This window comes from Argiope bruennichi, chromosome 8, assembly GCF_947563725.1.
Source record: "Argiope bruennichi chromosome 8, qqArgBrue1.1, whole genome shotgun sequence".
NCBI lineage: Eukaryota > Metazoa > Arthropoda > Arachnida > Araneae > Araneidae > Argiope > Argiope bruennichi.
The window spans coordinates 8,689,515-8,713,944 of record NC_079158.1 but is presented as its reverse complement, the minus strand read 5'-3'; the positions used below and the strand labels follow the sequence as shown (position 1 = coordinate 8,713,944).

Genomic DNA, 24,430 nt, shown 5'->3' with positions numbered 1-24,430 from the left:
ATGAAGGAGCAAAACCCTGTGGTAAATGTAAAGCAAAATTTGGTCTTATATATTCTGAGAAAATGATATTTCTACTAATAGAAGCAATTTGTTAGAATTGGTGCATTTAAATAAAGAATGATACCATATTTTGTGAATATCTACTATGATCTAAAATGGGTATCAAAATTTTAATCACTTATATGCAACCAGAAATTCAATTTGAACTTATTACAATTTTAGACGATAAAGTTCGCCAACATATCATCAAGCAATTAGAGAATGCCAAATATTCAATATATGTTATATTCCACAGAACTCCTGAAATTTCTCACAAAAACCAAATAGGTCTGTCTCAAATTCAGAACTTCAATAGATTACTATTCATTTTTTCCCATCCACACATAACTGGGAAGTTATAATATCAGCTACAGACATAGGCTTAAAAATATTTCAGGATGTGCAGGGAAGCGAAAGAGGTGATGACTATTAATATGAAATAACATCAGTACAAAGACATTTTAGTCACCCTGTAAAAACTGTCATGGGATAGATAGAAGCTTAAATGAAAGAATAAAAGTACTAGTCTAGTTAATTATAATGTAATTATTTTCCTTTGTTTCTTGAACTTTGGGGCAACCAATGATGCATAAAGTGAAAAATACACAAAAATATTTACAAACAAAAGTGATTTGATGTAAAACTTTGTGCTCAGAAAATAAGTGCTTTTGCTCTCTGATAAAGAAATGAGAGAAATAGATAGACAGTGCTGTAAATTATGCAAAATATATGTGTGAAGGCTCTTGATATTTCCATAGAGCCTTAGAGGTGTAAAATGAAAAGGCACATTTTTGATGATAGATATAAAGATGCCAACATGTTCTAAGAAAATAAGTTGAGACAGAAGCTGTTTTTCACATAAGTAGCATAACTGTAGAAGTTTGTGTGTGGTTTCAGTAGTTACGAAATTTAGTGGAAAAGTTTGTCTATCTAACACTAATTATACTACCAGATTCAGAAGATACTGAATGTAATTTAGACTAAACCAGAAAATTCCCAAATTGATACACAAGATTTCAAACTTGAGCAAATTTGGCAACAGGCTTTCATAACTGCCAAGTCAGCAAAAATAAATAAATGAATGTGGGACCACTTGGATTATTACAATGTATTGTGAAATCTAAGCTGAAGATACTCTATCCACTATTATCACAATGCTTCAGATATTCTTCACAACTGCTATAAGCAATGCCCAGCTGGGAAAGAGATTTTTCAAATTAATTTTTTCACATTTTTCAAATCTTTCTACAATTTTCAACAAAAATTTTGGATTAGCCCAATATGAAATATTATTATATACTCATAAATACATAATTAAGAACAGATGGGAACTATTCATAAAATGAAAAATATAAAATATTTTGAAAATACATTAAGTACCATATAATCAAAGCCAACACTAAATAAGATATTTTCAGCTGTTGGATGCCACATAATGTAGCCCACTCTTCTTTTATGGCCACTCAAATCCATAATGGGCTGATTCATATTTGATTTCTTGAGTCCTTCATCTGGAATGTACCAAATTTTGATCTGGAAAAAGAAGCATTTTCATATACATATACTAATTTCAAAAGGAGTTCAATCATATGAAGAGGGAATGGGAAAAGCCATTAACTTTTATCTTAATATGTATTAGTTATCTTAATACGTACATGTGGGCACCCCTCAAAAAGTTTTCTTTGCAGAAGAAATCTGGAGAAAATTAATCACTTTTTAAGGACCTTTTTTTTTCAAAACTAAGCACTTTTAAGGTGCTTAAAAATAGTTTTCAAATTTGAATATTTTTCATGCCACTAAAAACCTTGTATACCAGTTTAAATGCTGCACAATATTGTTTTCAATTTTCATTCAATTTAAATAAATATTTTAAGCATATTTTGCAAATACATACTGTGTGAAATATGCTGGATGACATATAAACAAATATATTGAAACTCAAATAATTTTCATTGTTTTTATTAATATTTCAATTGGGCTTTTTCTTTTTCCATTGTTAATAAATCAATCAATTTTATGATTCTCTTCTAATGGTCATGATTAGAAATAGAACAAGAAAAAAAATATACTGTAGTGTATTTTTTTCATGTTGCATAAGTTTCAGTATAAGGAATGTTTCATATAAAAAAAAATTGCAATTATAATTAAAGTTTAATTTCACAAATAAGTAATGATGAAAATTTTTTAAAGTGCATGCATTTTTATATACTGCTATACTATAATATAATTTATTGTATGTATAAAAATATATATTATCACCTTCAATGTTTGAAATTTGCATTATTAAAGTATAATGAAATATTTATTGAATTAGAGAATAGAATAATCTTCTAAGCTATTACATAAACATCGAAAAATATACTGTAGTACACATAAAACTTCAAAGCTGAATGATTCTCTTTTCTGTAAAATTTAAATAAATCCATTAAATCTTAAATAAAAATATTCATCAAGGAACTTTTGTATTAGTTGAATTTCAATTAATTAATTCAATGTTTTCATATGAAATTTTTGGTGAAATGATAGAAAAATCAGGTACATACATAGCACATTGAACCCAAACAGTATAAAGTGTTTAATATTATATGCATTATATGTTTATCAAAATTTGAAATTTTAATATACTTTAATGAGGAAGTGTTTAAAAATAAATTACATATGATTTTTAATTGAAAATTTTAATAGTCTTAATTAATCCTTAGAGACCAACTGGTCACCAAAAGTGGCTAGTAAATGATAAAATCAATTTAAACAAAAAGCAGCATTTAAAATAAGTTAAATATAATGGTGCTACTACAAGATCAAGTTAAAAAATAACCATTAAAAGTGTGTATATTATATATATGATATTTCAAATACATATTATATGTTTTTACAAATTTGAGATAAACTCAAATAAGTTATAAAAGTAAAATAGTAATAAAAAATGTAACAATTTAAAAATAGAGTGCTTAAAGATAGATTTTGCATATTAAACATTTGCATGCTACATATGCATATTAAAAAGTACTTTATAGTATGGATTTTTTTAAAGTAAAAATGCTCATTGAAAGTAATTAAATTTTAATTTTGGCAAAGATCCAGAAATGATATATGTGATTAACCTAAGAATATATGCACAATATTTCAACAACAACAACAACAAAAATTATATAGTTACAAATTTTGTTCAGATTCAATTCAAATTTGTTGAAAGTTCAAAAAAAAAGTGTATGAAAATGGAATTAATGACAAAGAATTGCTAATATTTTACAAAATTTTGAAAGATGCTTAGTTTTTATGCAATAACATTTCTGATATTATAATAGAGAAATATCAAAAATTAACTCTTTTTATCCTCATTTCACCTGCTTTAAAAAGACTTCAAAAATCTTCAAATCAATCCATCAAGATGCTGCTAACGAATATGTGATTCAAATTTCACTCAAATCCTTCTATAGCCTATAGAAACATTCATTTCTATAGGTATATAAATTTTGAGCCTTCATACTGATTTGATAAGATATTTTTTAGATGAAAATTCCTAAGTATGTGTTTGGTAAATTTAAAACGAATCAATAAATTATCCTATATCCTATCCTATATATCTTAAATTAAGATATATAGGGGATGACACCAAAAAATCAATGGAATAATGAGGTCTAGAAAGTAATGCATTGAATTTTTCCTTAGTGCAGACTAATAATATTTTTTGCATCAGAGATGGATAATTTTTAAACTGCTCTTATTTGTATAAGTAAATTTTAAAATAAGTAAATCAGTAAAAAATAAATTAGCGTGAAATTAATTTAAATTAAAAATTTTAAATACCAATTACTTTTTAGGGGACTTTTACAGGTATATGCTAATGCATGGGGCATAAATTGCACAATATAAATGTTTAAACAAGTATAAATTGTATTGTGAAGAAAAAAAATTTGAAATCTAGTAAGGTGATATAGAGGGAATTAAATGAGGGTATTAAATAGAATTTATATTTTAACAATATGAAAAACTTTAGTGATGGGTATTTATCCCCTTAGCTTTTGGGGTTACAATAATGAATATTAGTACATTATAATAATGAATGTACACTGAATCAGTACAGTGAATAGTACAATAGAATGAATATTAGTACAATAATAAATGATGGAGTAGTGTTTTTCGATTTTATGCCTTGGTTGAGTACACAAATAAAATATGTTCAATAGAAATTTAATATCTTAGTAATTTCTATCATTTGTTGGAGCAAACCACTGAGTTTAATACATGAGACTAAGTTAAAAATTAAGACTGATTTGTTCAAATATTTGTTTAAAATGTTATTAATTAAGATCTTAATTTTCTTAAAGATTTTTTTATGTTTTGAAAGTTAAAGCTAAGGGTAGTAAGGAATAATTAATTTAACACACCACATGCGGAAAATAAGTAGCAAACTTTCCATAAGCAAAGCTGTGCTATAATTTAAGGACATTTTGGCATATTCAGGTAGAATTATTGATGTATAAATCTTCAAGTAGTTAACCTTCAATCATATGGGAGGATAATAAGGTTAGGAGGTATAGTAAAGAAAAATACTTATATACTTAATGTGCAATCATCTATCCATTTAATCATCTTACTATAGAATTAAATACTTACTGTGCAATCATCTGAGCTTGATGCTATGATGTTATCATTAAACGGATTCCACTGTAAATCAAGCACAGGTCCATGATGCCCAGTCACTCTTCCGGCAGTAACGTCTACTCTTCCAGTCTGAAAATCATATTTTTAAAGAGGAGAAAAAATATCATTAATGATTTCATCAGTCATAAAAAAAGGAGAAAGAGATATTCCTCAAATTGTCTTACATATTTCAAAATAAAAATGTTATCCAAATCACCTCACATAAAAATTGGGAATCTAAGGAAGAAATTTTATTGGGCATTTTAAGTTTCATATCAGTAATAATACATATTCAATTTTCAGATCTTGAAAACTAATGAAATACCAGCCATTAATCAACAAAGATTGCACACTAGATTAAATAAGAAATTCATGCTAAAGATCAATATTTTTAACTGTTGGAAACTGAAATGAATTGAATAATTGTTTTCAATTACACCGTTGCCTAGCGACTGTTTCTATGCATACATGTTTTGTTGTTTTTAAATAGCGCTGTTGCCTAGCAATGTGTTATTGTTTCCATTTATACAGTGGTAGCCCAAATTGTGAACAATTTTGAAACTTTTTATGTTTTCTTTGTATGCTTATAGAAAATGTTATGTTGCAGAAAATTCAAACTCTTCTATATCATTTTAAAGAGAATTTAATGCTTAATTCAATATAAAAAGTAAAATTCAAATATTTACAAGACAAAAGAAGTTGGGTGGCAATAATTACATACATTAGTTCAGATACATTAGATACTGATGACTGCAGTGAGTTATCAGTACTTAGTAGGGTAGCCTTTATTTTTTATTACAGCTTCACACTGATGTTTCACTGAGTTGATGAGAGTTTTAAGCTTTTCTTTCATTATTGCATGATGCCAGGAAACAATTACAGCTTCAATTAATTCTCTTTTATTTGATGAATGTTTCATATGTACAAGAGTTTTCAAAGAGTTCTCAATACTTTTGAAGTCTGGGCTGTTTCCTGACCATGATAACAATTCAATGCTCTTTGCACTAAACCACGATTTCGATATTTTTGCTGTGTGGCAAGGAGCTGAATCCTTCTGAAAAATAAATGATGTGTTGTTGGGAAAGAGATTACTGATAGAAGATGTAAGTTTTGGCTCTAGGACAGTGTCAATGTACTTTCTTGCATTTAATGTCCCATCTATAACATGAAGGAGACCAATAAACTGAGTTCTTTATAGTTGCCTGAATGCAATCAAGATGTAGCTCTTCACTTATTCTACGCCTTACATATTTTCAACATCACTACCAAATAACAATATCTTTCTTTCATCACTCCGTATAACTTATGACCACTGATTATTTATCCAATTAATGAATTCCTTTGACTTTCCTTTGTAATATTTTTATATGCTGTTGTAAATTGAAATAAGGACTTTTTTGTTGAATTCTACCTCTTAGAACAACATCTATTAATCTTCTCCTGATTGTTCTTGAACTGACAGAAATGCCAGCATCTTTCAATTGACTTCTGATGGCCGCTTATGACATTCTTCTATTTTGGAGACATAGTCTTTTTATTCTTCTGTCATCAACAGATGTGATGCACCTTTTTCAACCATTTCCTGCTTTGTTTTTTATTGAATTTGTTTCCCGATATTGTAAACAAAACTTTCGGGCTCCATATGTAGTCACTGAACCATCCATAAGCCTTGCGATTTCAGCATATGAAAGACCACATTCTAGTAACACAGTAATCTTAGTTCTTTTTCTAGGAGTCCAATATATTCTTTTAAACGATGTCATTGCTTCTTGACTAAATATTAGAAATATTTACATAAATTCCAACTGCATATTAAAAACAAAACAAAATTAACAAAATTTCTAACTTGCATAATGACGACTTGTTCTAACTTTAAACATGATGTCAGCTTCTGCTAGCAGTTATTAACATTTGATTGGTCCCCAGAACAAGAACAGTGATATATATATATATATATATATATATATATATATATATATATATATATATATATAGCAAATATTTGAATTTTGCTTTTTGTATTGAAATCAGCATTAAATCATCTTTAAAATGATATGCAAGAGTATGCATTTAGTGAAATATAACATCTTTTATAAGCATACAAAGTTAAAAAACATAACGATTTTCAAAAGTGTCCACAATTTTGGCCACCACTGTATATGACTTGTTGTTTTTTAAAATAAAGTTGTACTGTAGTGTTCTGTTTTTTTTTTTTTTTTTTTTTTTTTCAGCAAGCGTTTAATTGAATCGATGGCCATAAAGGCATCAGGCAGATGCAAGAGCTCCATTAAAGATGAGAAGATTTATTTAGATATATTTTATTTGCTTTGAAGATATTCACTTAAAATAATTTGGCGCCCAACGTGGGGCGAAAGTTTACGGCTGAATTTTATATTTTGCACAGCAGTATCTGAATTTGATATGGAAGCCTTAAAGACCAAACGAAAAGGTCTACGAGCGTTTTTCACTATGTGTGCTATTGCACTGGAAGTAGAGCTTTCAAAGGAGATACTGGTTTCAAAAGCTACTTTAATTCTGAAGCATCAAATAAAGGATAAATTTAATCGTTTGTCAAGAGGAAATACTGAATGAGATTTTGAAATTGCAAGATTCGGAAGAAGCTTATATGAAAGATTTGAAGCCGAGGGATACAGAGATCGTTATTTTGCACTGGTAGTAGAGATCGACAAAAAAAATGGCGACGCTGCTTTGCAGAAGGATTTGAGTGAAACCCGAAGGCTTTAACTTCCGAAGATAGAATTGAAGAAATTTTCTGGTGATGCTAAAGAATTTTTGAGTTTTTGGAGTATGTTTAAGAAGATTCATTTGGATGCAAGTTTGCCTGCGGAAGATAAGTTCCAGTATTTGCTTCAAGCCTTGGTACCTGGGTCGTAGGCTGCTAGAGTCATCGAGAGCCGGCAAATTATCAAAAGGCAGTGGAACTTATGAAGAAACGTTTCAGGCGTGAAGATCTTTTGGTGTAAGTTTACGTCCGAGAATTATTAAGTATGGTAATGAAGAATGCCATATCTGGCAGAGCTACAGCCAACCTCTCAGCTTAATATGATGAATTCACGGACAAGCTGCAAGCCCTGGAAAGCTTGGGACGAACTCAACAAAAGTGTGGAGATTTTCTGATACCTTTGGTTGAATCTTGTCTCCCTGAAGATGTCCTCATAGCTTGGGAAAGAAATCGTGCGAAATCGGATGAGAGAGATAACAGTCGCTCACTGGAAAACTTGATGATCTTGAAGAAAGAATAATTGGCGGGGAGATGATCGAGCTGACTCGAACCGGATTTGAGATTAACCGAGGGAAAAAGGCCGATGTGAACAAGGTTGTGATTGCGGAAATGCCTTCAGCAGCTGCTTTGGTAAATACAACGAATTCAGGTAGGAGGAATTTTGATTGTCTTCTCTGTGATAAGAAGCATCCCAGCCAGGAGTTATATGGCCAGAAAATTGAGTTTAGAAGAGGAAAGGAAGATTTTATCTAGGAAAGGGGCATGTTTTTCTTGTTTACATTTAAAACACGTGTTCCGAAATTGTCAATTTAACCCTTATGTTCATTTTGTATAGTATACCATACATACAACTTTATAAAAATATGCTACCACTATAAAATAATTTTTATAAAGTTGTATGTATAGTATACTATACAAAATGTATAGCTACCTATATACATTTTTTTTTTTTTTTCAAAAAAGCGATCTTGCCACGATAAGGGTTAAAGGCAAATGTACGCATTGTGGTAACAATCACTTTCTTTTGATGTGTCCAAATCGGGGTTCAAGTTCACATAAGAACGGCTGAAATGTTTACTATAAGGTTATGACTAACAGTACTCTGCAAACTGTTCTACTGATGACTTTAAGAGTCGTAATTGAGAATGGTAATAAAAAACTAAATGTAAAAGCACTCATCGATACTGTGTCTCAGCTCTTCTATTTAAGTACAAGAATAATTAAAGAGCATAAATTGAAACCTAAAAGGAAGCAGCATTTAGTGCAAAGCTTATTTGGGAAGAGAAATATTGAGCAAGAGGTTTGCATGAGGTACACGAAATTAAGATTTTCAATTTAAACGGTAATTTTTCTGTAGACATTGAGGTTATGTCTAGGGAAAGAATATGCAGCTATGTGCCTAAATCTAGAGTTCTTTTGACATTGAGGAAGAAAATAGTATTGTGATATCAGATTTGTATTCAAAGGATTGTGTTATTGATTTATTTATAGGAGCCGATGTTGCTGGACTGATAATGACTGGTAATTCTATGCAATTAAGTTCTGATGTAATTGTGTTAGAAGCTAGGTTGGGTCACACTTTAATAGGTATGGAAAACTTGGGTGGTAGCCTTGTTTCCAAGGCGGAGGATATTGAAGGTGATCAATGCAATAATATGCATGTTATATCGTTGCATTGGATGAATTCTACTGTGGATAAACTATGGGAATTAATCTATAGGAATATACGCCCCATGGGAGTGCTGGAATTACTGCCGGGTAAAGACGGCAAAATTAGGTAATGATTAGTAATCTTTCTTAGGCCAAGTAATCTTTCTATTTTTCAGGCTCAGAGACTAATAGGCATTCAATGCACTGATGTCGTGAAGGCTGCTGATCCCTCCGGGGATCCTCATTCAATTTCTGATGTTCCTCAGCATCGAGCTGAAATTCCTTGCGCCTCTGTAGTTTCCGTGGATCCTTACTGTTTCTGATTCTCCAATTGGTCTACAACGTCCGGCTGCACTTCCTTATGATACTACAGTTACTAGAAGTGGTCGCCTCGTAAAGAAGCCCTAGAGGTTTTGAGCCTTCCTTTGTCAGCTCAAAAGGAGGAGGGGTGGATGTTGGGAACTGAAATGAATTGAATAATTGTTTCCAATTGCACCGTCACCTAGCGACTGTTTCTATGCATATATGTTTTGCTGTTTTTAAATAGCGCCGTTGCCTAGCGACATGTTACTGTTTCCATGTATATATATATATATATATATATATATATATATATATATGTCTTGTTGTTTTTTAAAATAAAGCTGTACTGTACTGTTCTGTTTTTTTAGCAAGCGTTGCGTCTTTTAATTGAATCGACAACCGTAAAAGAGCCTTAAATTAAAGATGAGAAGATTTATTTAGATATATTTTATTTGTTTTGAAGATATTCACTTAAAAGTAACTATAGTTCTCCACATTTATGTAATTAATGCACAAGTAATGGTTTTCTTTACCATAATATGGGGCATGCAATTTGCATGTGTAAAGACTTTGAAAATAAAAAGTCTGAGCATTTGTGGCATTCATAGCATTGCCAAGATACATAGTTTGTATGCAGGAAGAAGGAGATAAACTTTTATAAGAGAGCATGCAAAAAAACATTGGTGTGACCTTTTCTCTCGATTTTTCTTTATGACTTGCCTTTCTTGTCTTAAAATTTGTATAATGTCAAGTTCTTCAATTATTTGCTATTTCACAGTGTCATGACAATTATCACAGTTTCGGCATCAGCAAAGAAAAAGCATTTTAATTGCTCACAGGATTAATCATTTTAAAATAGTTTCCAAAAAAGAATTGTAATGACTTTAAATACATGCTTCAGGCTATGTGTATTTCCAAGTTCTAATACTGAACAAATATGGGATGAGCAATCTCAAATTATTTTTATTATTATTATTTCAATTTTAGGATCACCTGAGTCCTCTGTGCACTACTTTTAATCCCCCAAAATGTGATTATTCACTGAAATTGCAGATAGCTATTCTTAAATATATTTATAACCTATTTTATGATAGTTGAAACAATGAAAAGATACATTCAATCCTTATTGAGCCTTAGACTTTTTTTTTTTTTTGGTTAATGGTAATGATTAAGTCTGTAATACCTAAGTACTCCAATAAATCAGACTTCCAAGTGCCATTAAGCTCTATCAAAAATAAGTGTCTAATGTTTTTGCTACTTCAATTATACTTCTTTTGACAGTGTTTTTCATTAACTGTTAAACAAAAACGAAAAGTTTTCATATAAGAAAGACATCATTGGTTCAAATGTCCGGATTTTTTAAAGTACAGTAGACTCCCGATTATCCGCGGGCGGGTTATCCGCACCTGCCGGACTTGATTTTTTTTTTTTTTTTTTTTTTTTTTTCTTATGAGAAAAGAGAAATTGTTTCCAAAGCAAGAAGCAAACACAAATCACTGATTTCTTCAAAAAGGTGTAGTTTTACAGTTATGCTTTTGTAATTACATAATACATTACAGTATTAAAACAGTACATATGTATTAATTTTTCTGCGTATCCTTGACGCCTCTCGTAAGTACAAAGCACTTTTCTGTTTTCATTAACAAAATGCATTTTAGGTTAGTTTTGAGTGATATACTAAAATATTAAGCGTTAGTTAAACATTTCCTGCTGTTTATTTTACGCTTTATTGTACATAAAACGATTTTTCAAAGTTGGAATGACTTTTTTCTCTTTTGCTATACCCGTTTTTAGCTTTTTTCGGATTATCCGCGATTTTTGTTATCCGCGGCGGCCGCGCCACCCAATTCCGCGGATAATCGGGAGTGTACTGTAATGTTTGAAGAATATTGGCAATCCAAGGGAAGCTAATTTTAAAAACAATTTATCCTGACAAGCATTTATAATATTATCACTCATGGTCAATCCCGGAAAAGTTTTATTTATTTATTAAAATGTCTGTATTTCTTCATGTTCTCAAAAATCTTTAGAGTAGAGGAGATCGGACTAGTTGGCACTAGGCTAATAGTGCTGCTAAAAAACACTAAATGGCAGTCTGAGTGGAAATAAAATGAACGGGAAGTATGATTTCATATGCTCAGAAGTTTTTAGTTAGTTTCATATGGATCTGCAGACACTAGAGGTCAAACTGTTATTTCTTGCTTGAAAAATAATTATTTACCAATCACTTGATTTTCTTTTAGAGTATACAATATTAGCAATGAAGTTTATTGCGTGCTACATTTAGTATTTTGAGGTTCATGAGCGTATTCATGAGAATATAGCTTTTAATTAATTTAATATATCTAAAAAAAATGGAATCAAAATAAAAATGGCAAGGCGGGGCATGATGGCCTTGTGTTTTGAATGGTGTACACGACTAATATATTTATTTCAGAGTTCATGGTTAGAAAGAGAAAGAATACGACAAACTCTTGTGAGGTCATTTTTGAAGCAGTAAAAAAGCTATTTCATAAAGAATTGCCGCATTCAAAGGCTGCTAAAAGTACGGGATACCTTTGCTTTCCCTAAAACGCCACTACCAAAAAGTGCCTGGAAAAGTGAAAAGCCTGGAGTGCCTATTAGCTACCTGCCAAGATAAAACTTTTTCAGCTGTCAGGAGAAAGCATATCTCGCATAATATATAAAACAAGCATCAGATGTTTATTTTGGTCTCAGTCTAAAAGAAGTAGTACGCAAATTTACTTACTAGTTTGCTCTTTCATTAAAACGGAAAGCGCCTGTTTCATGGAAGTTTATTCTCTGTTCCACCCTAACTTGGCAGTATTGTAAAAGGTAGAAAATGTGACGCTCCGCGTTGAGAAAGAGTTCCCCATCAATTCCGACTTTAAAATAGTTAAAATGCGCAGAAATTTATCAAATAATATCATAAATTACAGAAATCCTTTTTTTATCAGTATGTATTTCAAATTATTCTCAAGTTAGAAGTGCTTATCTGTTAAGTATTTTGTAAATAAAGCGAACGAATAAAGCTAAAAGATTGACATAATGAATTCCACTTTGGCTAGAACCGGTCTTCAAGGTCAAATGTTTGGCGCTTTTCTTTTACAATCCGCCAACTCAGCTTCATTCAGTTTGCAACCGTTATAATCTTTCGTACTTTTTTATTCTCGCTTTTTCACCAGCTGATATTTTTGATACTATTAATCACATTAGTAGTTATTAGTTTTGATAGTTGAATATTTATTCGATTCGTTATTTTTATTCACTTCTAAAATGTCTGAAAAAGAGAAAGTGTTATCCCCGCACACCTTCAAGACGAGTGAAACCAACAAAAAGTGCAGCATGCAGAAACATATTAAACGTTTATTCTCGACTCCGAGAAAACCCTCAAGATTCTATCGATCAAATCGTCGATAAAGTTTCGCACCTTACAGGTGTTTCGCAATGAACAGTTTTCCTTTTGAAAAAAGAAATAAAGGCATCCTGTCCTTTAAGTACCCCTGGAAAGAAACGACCAGGCTCAGTAGGTAAACAAACATTCAGGTCTTGTAAAATATGATGATTTTACATTATCCTGTATTTGACGAAAAAATCCATGCATATTTTCGTAGAAATGAGATCCCAACATTAAAGTTTTAAAAGATGTGAACGATTATACAGATATCTTTTCGAAAAACATTAGCCGAACTACGCTTTACCGAATATTGAAAGATGTAGTGTTTTCTTTTGAGAAACGATGAAACGAAATGAAATAACATTAATGTTTTATTAAAATAACGTATCGATGATATTGAAAAAAACAACGAAAATAAGGAAAAAATTAATTCTCCGATAAAGTGATAATATAATAAAGTAAATAAATATAAACTATTTGGCGAAAAATTTGCGAGATAAAGTTTCGCCAGCGATCTGCATTTCTAGTAACTTTGTACTTTAAAGTAACCCAGTTCCCCTGACAGCGACTGTGATTCGGCATGCCTAGAATATACACTCCTGCCAAGTTAGGGTGAAACAGAGTATAGTTATATTAACATCCCGTTTTAAAACAACACTAGAAGCTATTTGGGTACGGACGTCGTAATTTTGAACGGTGACGGTCAGGTGACGAGAGCGACACCTGAGCTGGTGCCCCCCCCCCCTCCCAAACTTCCACATCACATTAGCGGTAGGTCCCGATGGATTTAGAGTGCACAAAACCCACTTACTCGATGGTTCTTCGGTGGAGTCGGGTCTCGAACCTGAAAACATCCGGTTCCGAAGCCGAGAGCTTACTACCAGGCCACCGTGGCCCTCTTGATTCATGGAAGGGAAATCAATAAGTAGGCAAGGACTGGTTCAGTTTATTTTTAAGAAGGAACTATTCCTTGTCCATTAGAAAGTTTGAAGCAACGAGTCTCAGTCAGGGCTACCTCATTTAATAAAACAAACGTTGCTGCATTTTTTTTTTTTTTTAATGCATTGGTACAACAAATACAGTTTCGGACTTGCAGACATATGGAATATAGATTAGCCATATTCCGTATTCTATAGTCACTGCTCTCCTACTGGCTACCAATATCATTCATTATAACAGCCGACTTTGCAGCTGCTGGAATGAACAGCTGCTGCTACTACTGAACACAGATATATTTCGCGATTCGAAATTTCTTCCAAATTACGTAACGGACTAACCTTAAGCCACATCTAATGTATCTCAGTGACTGTTCGTTTTTTAATTGCATTTGATCTAATTTGATACCTAATAACTCCGACGAAACGTCCGGAGCAGAGTATGAAAGAAATGGCAAACTGCTACAGGTATAAATCCTCTCCAGATCCTAAAATTTTGATCCCACACACTGTTCACCATTGGAAGAACTATGGCTATTATCAAAGGCTGGCACAAGATGGGAAATAAGAAAAGGATAAAGGAAGAGGCAGACTGCTATTCTGACAAATACCCCGAGAAAGATGCTCTTCAAACAAAAAACAAGCCGCTATGATAAAAGGATTAAAAAAGACTTGAAACAAGACAAAAGCCTTACACAGTAAAAAAAATTGAAGAAAGAAAGCTAAAAATAAATAGGAAAATGGGAAAAGATGAAATGCAGAGAAAGAAAATGAAATTCAGAAGACAAATCTTTCATTCTGAAAATTAAAGAAGTGAAGAAGAATGGGTGTCTCCTGATGATGAAGATAATTTTGATATCAACTGTGATTTCACTGAGGACTCGGATTATTTGAATTTAGAAAAAGATCCAGAGTTAATGATTTTGTAATAGTGAAACTGTTTATTGAAGATAAAAAATTTCAAAATTCTCGTGGCTAGAATTCTGAACCAAAAGAGTTCCCAAGAATGAAAGGTGAGTTTCCTCAAAAAAAGTTCTAAAATGACGAATGCATTTATTTTTCTCAATAACGCTGAAATAACAGTTGTCTCAAGGGCTGATTTAAAAATGTTTCTGCCACTGCCTTTGAATATTGGGTCACCAAAGATGTAAAAGCATTTTTGCAATTTGAAGTCGATATCAGTTCGTTGTACTTCGATTAAATGTTCCTAAATTCGAAAAAAAAAGAGCAATTTTTAGTTACATTCAATTATTTAAACTTTAGTTCCATAAAAGTTCCTAGTTAAAAAAAAAAATTTAATTTTCTTTTTAGATAAATACCTACAGTACAATTAAAAAAAGTACAAATATACAATTAAGAAAAGTACAAATATATAATGCCAACCTGCCCCGCGTATGGTGCCAACGTACCTCGGTCTCGGGGAACGTTGACATCGATGGAATTAGCTCATTCAACTCGATAGTGCTCCCTTATTTTTAAACCAAATTGTTATTAATTCCGTTTTATACTAGCAAAAGAATGCAAGAATGTGTTGGAATACATATCAGCTATTTAATCATTACCAAAAAAATATTTAAAAAATTCGCAATCAAAATTGGTGTCAACCTGTCCCAGTCCCCTTTTGCAGTTCGACACTGATATTTTCGACCCAATAAACAGAAAAAAACTTCAAAGAAAATTCAGAAGAACTAGTAACTTCCAGGAAATCAGCACATCCCGCTGGAACTATCTTTAAATATTCTACATTGCTCTTAGAATAATATCTGCTTCCATTCAGCAGATTTATATTCATACATGAAATGCTGAATGGATTATTTGTAGTTCACAAGTAACTAGATCTAAAATTTTACAATCATTTTTGCATGGAAGTTCTTCTTTGACATATTTTTAAATCATTTACATTTGATCCATCCATACTAATTTGTAAAAGTAACAGTAAACACAAACTTGCTATAACTCCTTTATAATTCATGAACGGTTCTTGAGAAATGGTATGCCTTAAAAATACTGAATTCCAATATTTCGTTGAGACTTTATTGATTGATTCACACCAACATCTTACAAACCAAGATCTGGTTGGCATTTTTGTAAAATGCGGTTCAAAATTTCATCAAAGCATATTACAAATTTTTTATTGTTTAAAGATTTCTAAAGAAAGTTTTGAAAAAAAGGAGCTAATCATTAACAAATAATATACGTTTTTGTACGATCTGAAGTACATTTTTTTGGCTATTTCATTGTCAGTGAGTAAATGTAAAAAATATTTCCGATATAACATTGAAGCCATTAAAGGATGAAATTAGCACTACAAGTTTTACTACCCAATAGAATTCATCCCTAAATGATTATTCTTTAAAAGTTTGAAACCAGCTTATATTCGGACATCAAATTTGATATTTTCGGACTTGGCATATCATCTTCTCCTGTATTCCTTTCAGATACCAAGTCCAATATCAATGATGACTTTTTTGAACTGGCACCTATTTTATATGTTTTCCTTTTCTAGCATGACTAGTAAGTGCTTGTTTTCCCATATTATTTAAGCTTATTATCTTCTTACAAAGCAGTACACAGCAAATGGATTTTGCAAAACTTTTCTAACCCATTCAGCAGTCAAGATTCATATTTTTATCCTTTCAATCCATATAAAATAAAGATTTAAGGTAGTTTATTATTTTAAATATAGCCTTTAACTAAACTCACAGTTTCTCAAACAGTAAACAAACCATTCAATAAACTCATGAGTGAGTGACTAATATGCTCTGGAATTCAAACTCTGGAAGCAATGCTTCCAGAGTTTGAATGTTACACTTCCCAACAGAGAAATTTATTCTATTCTCTCATGCAGTTACAGCAATTTCATGCATGCTAATTAGTTCCAATCCAGAAGACTCATGGAAAAAGAAATGTATTTCAAATTGAAACCTGAATAATCAATACAAAAAAAAAAAAAAGAAGCAAGTAGAAAGGGGGTGAATTTCCATGATTAGTCACAAATGGTGTTGTTACGTTTATGTAGTTAAGACTAAGATTTTTTATTCTTGAAAATTTGATATATTCAGAATTCCACATTTTTTAGATAGAAAAAAAAAGGAACTAAGAAACTTTAAAATCCTTGTATTCCCCCTCCCCTTTTAATGGAAATTTTCAAATTTCCCTGCATTTTAGATTATTTTTAAATTTCCTGTATTTTCTTGGTTTCATGGCAACCCTATTTTTTGCCCCCCCCCCAATAATGAAATCATTTGACTAATTTTCACAAATAATAAAAGGAGGAAATTCACGATTTTAAAAATAACATGGCTTTAGTGCTTGTCACAGTTTAATGTTTAAAAATATTTTCTTGAGGGAATCATGAACAGTTGGTTGTCAAAGGCAGCTAAAAAAATGTGATTTTAAATTTGTCCAATAATAAGTTTGGGAAAAAAAACCAATCAATAAAATATTGAATTTTGCATACAAAAGTTTTAAAAAAATTATTCAAAATTCCAAAAAAGGTTTAGTCATACATACAAAAAGAGGAAAAAAGACACCGTATGTAAAGCCTAGGACTGAATTCAGCATCAATGGAGACTTATACAGTATGCGCCAAAATATACAGTACTGAAACTCGCGCATCTCAAACACATGGGTGCGTTCGGCAACAAGGCATAGCTCCAGCCAAATGTTCGCAGTAGTGAAATGGATGTTGTGCTGTGCAACTGTTGTTGGAAACCTGTCTTTCGATGGAGGATAAAGTATTTATAGGTGAGCATTATTTCCGCTCATGCGGAAGCGGCGTGAAGGTGGACTGAGTTTGAAAAAGATGGTAGAACAATTCTAAGAGAAGACGGCACAAAGTTATTCTGTGTTACGAAATTTCACCATTCTTGTAGTGTACTGAGTTAATGGAAGGGGATGCCAACTTATGGGGAATGTTGAAGGACAGTGTGTTGAACTGTGAAGATCCACCAAGAATTATGCATGCATTATGTGAGAAAATCATCTTTTGCAGGAGTCTGCAGCAACCTTTGTATCAGGAATGTTTGAAAATCTGCGTGAACGATATGAACACTCACATTATGCATAATGTGGTAAATCAACACGCTAATAGTGTGTATGTATATATGCTATTTTCTTTTGAGGAAAAATAAACTCACAGGTAATAATGTAATTTTGTTCATCTTCCCATTTCAGTACTGTGTATTTTGGTGATTAATATAACTTTATGCGCTGATTCAAGGGTCATGATTATATGGAATACAGTTAGTCCCTCTTCTTTAGCTATCGGATTGAATGCATTTTTTAATGTCAGCTAATTCAATACTTTTTTTGAACAAAAATTTACAGTTTGTTAATGGATTAATTAGTAAATTTTAAATTAATTTTCTGCTGAATGTCAATCTCTGATGACTGAAAAAAGTTATTTAAAAATCCCTGATGATGAATAAAGATATCTTTCAGACTAAGAAATCTGTATTTTTCATTAAAAATTTAACACAGAATTCCATCATTCAAACCATTACTAAACAAACTTCTTTCAGCAAACCAAATTATGAGAAACGAACACACAAAACCAAAAAATAAAAACTTAAATATTTGCATGTATTCATCAAAATATAGAAAAGTGTCACAAAGAAATATTAAATTTGTTATCTCAAAAACAAACAGAACAGTCTTACAAAGAAAAGCTCAGTTTTGAAAAAGGAGAAAAAATAAATTTAAAAGTACCCTCAGTTAATCCAGGGACAAGAAGGTAATAATCTTAATGTACAATACTTGTAAATAATGTTATATTCACACGTGCAATATCTGCAAATAATCACTTCCTTATTAAATACCACTCCATGTTACAAAAATAATAATTAAGATAATAATAACAACAACAAAGTAGTAGAAAACATAGAACAAATAAATCTATAAATAATAAGAAATAATTTGTAAAAACTTACATTTTCAATGGGAATGACAATGAAGGATCCACCCCCAGCCGATTCAGTAGCAATTGCAATGAATTTAGGATTGACAGCACAGAAAGAACTATCATGAGCATTCTTTGTAATCTTAATACAATCGAAACATTTGTCCTTCTTTGCAGCACAACCAAATACATGTTTAAATTTACTGCTTCTGATTCCTCGAAAAGATAACTGAAAAGAAAACAAAATTTTTTAAAAGAAAAAAAGAGATTAATATACTTACTTCCTTATATACTTATATTTAAAAATTTAACTGCTTTTTAATTTGCAATTCAATATGCTTTATTTAAGGGAGAACAGTTATGTATTTAATAATTAATTAACAAATGTCTCCAATAGAGAAGCATTTTTTTCTTCCTGCTGTCTTCATTCTATTTAGTATCATAATTTGTTGGCCCAAAAATAAATAATACAATCTGCAAAATGTTTTGAGGTAACATACCTGTACATCTGCGGTAACATATCTTTATATACTTTTAAAGCATACAAAGATTTCTGTAGTATTTAAATTGCAATTCTGTCCATCTCCTGAGAATGTAATTATTAGCAAATATATATATATTTGCAAGTAAGCCGATGAAACCATAAAATATTTAAAAAATTCTTAATCAGTCATTATTAAGTCAATGAAATGCATTACTATTTTGTCTTTAAGGCTTTGTCTGAGAGTAACATTATCTTATTCCCTGATCATTGCCAAATAAAAATTACTGAATAAATTCTAAATTTAAGATAATAGAGTCAAACCCTATAGATATTTAGATTGGAATTGCTTAAAATCAGAATTCACTAATAATTGCATAAAAAATTTTTGCTTTCTTTTTTTTTATAATCTAAATAGACTCCATACAAAATAATCCAAAGTAGAATTAAATATAAGCTAATGTGCAGAGTTAAATCAAAATATGAGGTGAAAAATTACAAAATGCCAGAAACTATATAGTTTTTTTTTTTTTTTTTTTTTTTTTTTTAAATATAGCAACATATATATTTCCTTAATCAGAAGTCATAAAATCAAGTCATCAAATTTCATAAGGCAGTCTTATAAGTGATCTGTTGATTCAAATTAACTGTACACAGTATTATGAATTTGTAATATTTTCCTGCGCAGTTAGTCTCATAGCAAGAAAAATTTTAATGGATTCCAAATTAATAACTGACACGATTCAATCCAGTGAATTCTTTCACTGAGATCTAGATCAGATTTCTAATTGTTTTACACTGAGTGCTTTGTACTGTGCAATTAGCGATTTATTGTCAGTTGATGCATTGTTAATTTTTGCAAATGCAGTCTTTGTGTACATTTGACTGTATTTTGTGTTTTTATATGTGAATTAAATTAATGTTGTTATTCATTATTGAGCTTGTTGGGTGTCAGCTAAATATTAATTGTAGGGATCTTCTGTAACATTATAAAGAATGTCCAAAAAAAGAGGGACAAGTGTTTATTTCCTTAACTATTGCAATTAAGCATATACTCTCAGTAGCAAAATTTTATGAAATAAAGTACCCAAAGATGTGAAAATACTTTGGCTTCTGAGGAGGCTGAGAATAACAAGTTACAAAAATCAAATTTTTACCCAGCCCTCAATAGTGTAAAAATGGCAGCGAATAAAACGTTTTTCTTATACTCATCCATAAAAATGCAATGTTCAATTCGTCTATCTATAAAATTTACTGAGATATTAAAAAGATAAATTTATTCATTTAGACTATTTACTCATGTCTCAGATTGATGTTTGAGCAAGTGTTTCATAGTCTTATTCAGGAGTAATATGTATATCTCAAAAAGGTATTAAAGGGAGAATAATAATGCATTTGTATGAGGATGCATTTATTAACATTCATTAAATTTTGAGAAATGATCAAACAAAACAATTATTGAAATACTTAAAAAAAAGACATGTTCAAAATGAACACCTTCAACACCTATATGAAGTTGCATTCATCTAATAATATTTGCAAATAAGCAATCTAGTTTATCACATATGACATCAACAGACTTCTTGAATTCATCGGCAAAGATCTGCTACGTCTTTAGGAGACATGGTATACACAGAACATAAGCAAAACCATAAACAAAATTCAAAAGGAATCAAATACGGTAATATAGGACATTCAACAAGCGCTTGTAAGCAAAGCCACCTATCAAGGAATTTAGTGTCATGCACGAGGAAAAGGAGCACCACTTATTTGCAACTACATCAGTTGAAGTATTGTCAAAGAGTTCTAAAATAATGCCATTCAAAACTGAACATATCGACACCATTCAGCATACGGTTGAATATTATAAGAACAATCAAAAAGTTCCTGAAAATGACACATTACACATTTGTAGAGAGCTGTTAAGAAGTTATGAGTTTATAAGTTATGATGAGCCTCCTTGTATGAAGTGTAGATTGTTTTGATGATTGATGCAAATTGCCTTAATAGTTGTTTACTTTTTATAAAAGCTTTCAGATAATCAGAAATCATTTGAAATGAAATCTGACCTTATCTAAGGCTTCTGAAAATCATACGAATTTTGCTGTAAAATGTTTCTCATGATGAAATTTTGATGCATTAATATGAATTTCATAATACCAATTATAACGATTATTTCCTTTACATTTTAACTATTTTACTTAAAAATTTTCATTTTGTAACATTGTATTTGTTAATTTATAAAATATTTGCTGCTAAACAGAAACAAAGCTATTTGATTACAAATATTTATTTTATCCATTAATCTTTAATGCTCATTAAAATAAATATCATTTCAGATAGATGGGATACATCCTTATGTTACTCTAGTAGACAATTAGGATTTCACTCACTTAGCAACACTAATCTGTTGAATCTCCAACCACCTTGTAGGCAACGTTTTTCTTCTATTACAGCATGCATGATTTTATGTTTAATAATTGAAGGAAGTTTTATCTTTCAACACTTTCCTCAATAATTCAGCAAAAATTAAGCAAAATCTAAAGAGCAGATCTTGAATTTCTGTTTACCCTGCACTAAAGTTTTATGAATATTTTTCATATTTAAAATTATAGGTGAAAGACATTTGGAATATCATTATTCTGTAAAAATTCAATTACATTCCTGAAATAGCTGAAATATATGATAAGGAAAGATACTATTTCTCTAAGAAATTTTTTCTCTCTCTGTTTTAATATAACAGAACATTTCCCACAGTCATACCTGATTACAGTAAAATATTAAAAATATTTAATTATATTATATGTTTAGCACAGATTATATATTTGGTTTGGCACATGGTAATTGTTTGGTATATTTGATAATATATATTTGGAATAAATTACACATTTGATTATATATTGAAACGTTGAAGCAGGCTTAGTTTTTAACCTTATTCTGGTAAATCAAATCATATAATATTTTCATAAATTACAAAATATAATTTTCAATTACACTATAATAATTAAAACGATCCAATAGTAATTATTAATAATTCTTGAATAAATGTTTCTCCAAATTTAAAGAATAAAGTCACATGATTTACAATTTATATCGACAAGGAAACCTTGAAATAATTAAAGGGGAGTGGCTGTTTAATTAAAAAATTTACACTTTAAATATTTCTATACATATCTTACAAAACTAACATTTGAAATTTTTTACCATAAGCAATTTTTTAAAAAATCTACATTTAAACAAAGATTATATTGGTTAAGAGCACAAGTTACTAGCATCATATTAACTTACGACGAGCATTTTGTTAGATGCGTACTAAAAGAGCTAATATAAATCAGATAAAAGAAAAATAGTTACTAACTTTTTCTTCCGTTTTGTTCAAGGAGTTAATATCGATCATTTTTTCGCAAGGCCCGGCACTCTTCGAAGAAAAGAGACGAAAAAAATTATTACCAACAAAACCCCGATATCATAGTTTTCAAATAACAAAGCATAATAATAATAATAAAAAAGTTTGTTTGTTTGTTTATTTCAAAAATAAGCGATTGTTAAGCTATGCTTCTTACATAGCCTCGTGCGAAAAAATAATTACACACTGTTAAATAAAAATGTAGAAAATATATGATCTCTCTGCGAATTGTTATATTTTATAAATAAAAATATTTTCTAACAGAAACTTCTAAAGAAAAATAATTATGTCCTTTGTTTTTCATTAATATTTCTAGAGATCGATCAGACGAAAGTAAACCTACATCAGTAGAATCACAGCTCAGCTTACAAAAGCATCAGGCTGATGTGAACTTTATTGTGATTGGACTCCTATAGGTTGACATGAACCTGACGATTCCTCCGTTTATTGCTTATGTAATATGTTTACACTTCGTGAACCGCATGTCAAGCTTTACTTTTAAACACTGTTTATATTCAAGTTCAAGTTTGCTTTTAGTATAATATATTCTGGTTATCGTATAAAAATACTGGTTTCTTTATAAATCCCATTTTAATCTTTCTGCTGAGTTTTTATAAAGGCATATGATATACTTGTGACACGAAGTGTCACATTATATCATTATCACATTATTATTTATCATATTTATCATTACACATTATTATCAGAGTATTACGAAGTAATAAAACGTATCCCTGACATGCCGACCTGGGTGACAAAATTGGTGACTTGGCGAGAAATTTGACGACCTTGAAAACGAAAGGAATCTTTTAGAAGACTCCAGATGGTCTGAACATTATATCACCGAGACCAGTTTTTCCTTGAAGCTTGGAGAAAGTTCTGGAACTTTCCCAAGATTACACCACTTCCTGTAAGTGACATCACTTCCTGTGGGAAGACTATAAAAAAAAGCAAGCACTCATGAACGGGGGAATAAACAAAAAGATTACTAAATAACTTGAACAACAGAATTAGGAGACTTGCAAATTAGATCGAAAACAGGGAATTCATAATTAAGCTTCTGAATCTAAGCCCTGGAAACCAAAATGTCTGGGACTTTGTGAGACCATTTAAAAAGAAAAAACTAAATATTCCAACCCTTAACGGTCCGGCCGGAATTGCACAAACCGACCTCGACAAAGCAAATTTCTTGGCAAATAGCCTAGAGAATCAATTTAAATTAAACACACTATCCAATGAGGAAACAGAATTCGAGGGCGAAGAAACTGTTAGCTCCTTTGATAGCACACAGATGGCGCCACTAGACGACCCAAACTCAAATGTAAACATCGAACCTGTTAAGCCAACAGAAATTATAGAACACATCAAAAAACTCAAAAATAACAAAGCGCCTGTATATGACAACATCACAAACAACATGATTAAACACCTCCCTCTGAATTTTATACTATTTTTCACCCTCTTAGTACAAAAAACACTGGAACTTTGGTATTTCCCAGTTAGATGGAAGACAACCACAGTAGTACCCATTTACAAACCTGGTAAGGATCCCACGGATCCCTCCAGTTACAGACCCATCTCACTACTTTCCTCTCGTAGCAAAATTGCCGAAAGTATTATTTTAAAGAGACTCAACTGACACCTATTAGAGAACAACATATTTTGTCCTGAACAGTTTGGCTTCAGACCAAGCCTATGCACATCACATCAACTCATCAGAGCCACCGAATTCATCACTGCAGGATTCCAAAACAAACAAAAAACAGGAGCTGTCTTCCTAGATATACAGAAAGCATTCGATCGGGTATGGTTCAATGGTTTAATTTACAAGTTAATTAAAAACAGTACTCCAAGATATTTAATTAAAATCATTGTTTCTTATCTCAACGATCGAAGCTTTAGAGTAAGGGTGAAAAACGATTTTTCAGA

General features: G+C 30.9%; 1 protein-coding gene across 1 annotated transcript in view; it reads right to left on the bottom strand.

Moving 5' to 3' along the window:
* LOC129980840 (coronin-2B-like) overlaps window positions 1-22,632 on the bottom strand; it is a 50,156-nt gene extending 27,524 nt beyond the window's left edge. Inside the window, exons 1-4 of the mRNA XM_056091263.1 lie at window positions 22,454-22,632; window positions 18,646-18,843; window positions 4,660-4,776; window positions 1,420-1,572 (exon numbers count right to left, since the gene is read on the bottom strand). Coding sequence (XP_055947238.1) covers window positions 1,420-1,572; window positions 4,660-4,776; window positions 18,646-18,843; window positions 22,454-22,492 — 507 coding nt within the window. The 5' untranslated portion in view covers window positions 22,493-22,632. The remainder of the gene's footprint in view (window positions 1-1,419; window positions 1,573-4,659; window positions 4,777-18,645; window positions 18,844-22,453) is intronic.
* Window positions 22,633-24,430: the final 1,798 nt, after the last annotated feature.